At 61.3% G+C, this 1,227-nt stretch overlaps 1 protein-coding gene across 1 annotated transcript in view; it reads right to left on the bottom strand.

Moving 5' to 3' along the window:
• Positions 1-1,227, bottom strand: part of LOC130587581 (E3 ubiquitin-protein ligase HUWE1-like) — a gene marked incomplete at both ends in the record, with an annotated part of 14,216 nt that overhangs the window by 9,085 nt on the left and 3,904 nt on the right. Inside the window, 3 exons of the mRNA XM_057388561.1 lie at positions 5-109; positions 214-303; positions 1,125-1,226. Of these exons, the coding sequence (XP_057244544.1) occupies positions 5-109; positions 214-303; positions 1,125-1,226 (297 nt within the window). The remainder of the gene's footprint in view (positions 1-4; positions 110-213; positions 304-1,124; position 1,227) is intronic.

Genomic DNA, 1,227 nt, shown 5'->3' with positions numbered 1-1,227 from the left:
GCGCCTTTGGCCTCGTCCTCGGCCGCCTGGCGCCGCCGCTTCTCGCGCCGCTCGTCCAGCTCCTCGTCCCGCAGCGCCTCCAACCGCGCCAGGATGGGCACCTTCACCACTGCGGGGGGAATTTGGGAATTTGAGGGGTGGGAGGTACCCAGGATGGGCACCTTCAGCACTGCAGAGGTAATTGGGGGTCTGGGGGCTGCCCGGGGGTCTCACCGGACACACAGTCGTGCATGCTCTCGGCGTCCAGGACCTTGCACTCCTCGGTCCAGCGGGTCARGGCCGTGGGGATGCTGGACAGGGTCCCTGGGGGGGACATGGGGGCTTTGGAGGCTGCAGAAGCCACGCCCCCCACGTGGCCACGCCCCCTTTGCACAGGACCACGCCCATAGCAATCTCAGCCCAGTCATGCCAGGGCTGTCAATCAGCCAAGCTCCACCTGCCCTGGCTCCACCCCTTCCCTAGTCTTCTCTCTCTTTAGCACCACCCCAAAAGTAACTTGTCAATGTGGCCCCACCCTTCACAGACTCCACTCTCACCACAGGCCACACCCTCAGACTACACCCCCGTAGATCCCACCTTCTTTCTATAGGTCCCACTTTCTCCCTCCTGCTCCTTTTCTTAAACTCCCCAAAACTCCTGAACTTGGAGGGGTGGAAGTACCTCCCGTCCCCAGACCACACCCTCTCAAACCCCACCCCCTTCCCTGCAGACCACACCTGTTTAAGCCCCACCCCTCTCCCACAGACCATTTAAGGCCCACCCCCTTTAAGCCCCACCCCTCCTCCATCCCTGTAAACCCCTTCCCTGCAGACCACACCCCTTTAAACCCCACCCATTTTAGCCCCACGCCCTCTTCTAGGTCCTATCTTCTCTCCATCCCCATAAACCCTTAATTCAGGGAGGTTATATCTGATCCCCCACTGACCACACCCCTTTAAGCCCCACCCCTTCAAACCACACCCATTTAGGCCTCACCTCTTCAAGCCCCACCCCCTCTCTAGCTCCCATCTCCTACAACCCCTACACCCCTAATTCGGGGAGGTGGCACCTGGTCCCCCAAGGACCACACCCATTTAAGCCCCATCCCATTAAGCCCAACCCCTTTAAGCCCCGCCCCCACTCGCCTGCCTGGCTGCCGGCGCTGCCCTGCTCGTGGAAGAAGTCATCGAGCAGCTCATCATCCGAGCGGGCGATGATGTGCACRTCCTCGTTGCCCACCAGCAGCCG

The sequence above is a fragment of the Malurus melanocephalus genome, unplaced genomic scaffold (genome assembly GCF_030028575.1).
Source record: "Malurus melanocephalus ecotype Western Australia unplaced genomic scaffold, MMel_1.1 scaffold_2103, whole genome shotgun sequence".
NCBI classification, from domain to species: domain Eukaryota; kingdom Metazoa; phylum Chordata; class Aves; order Passeriformes; family Maluridae; genus Malurus; species Malurus melanocephalus.
The sequence above is the reverse complement of the archived record's forward strand: the minus strand, read 5'-3'. Positions and strand labels throughout refer to the sequence as shown.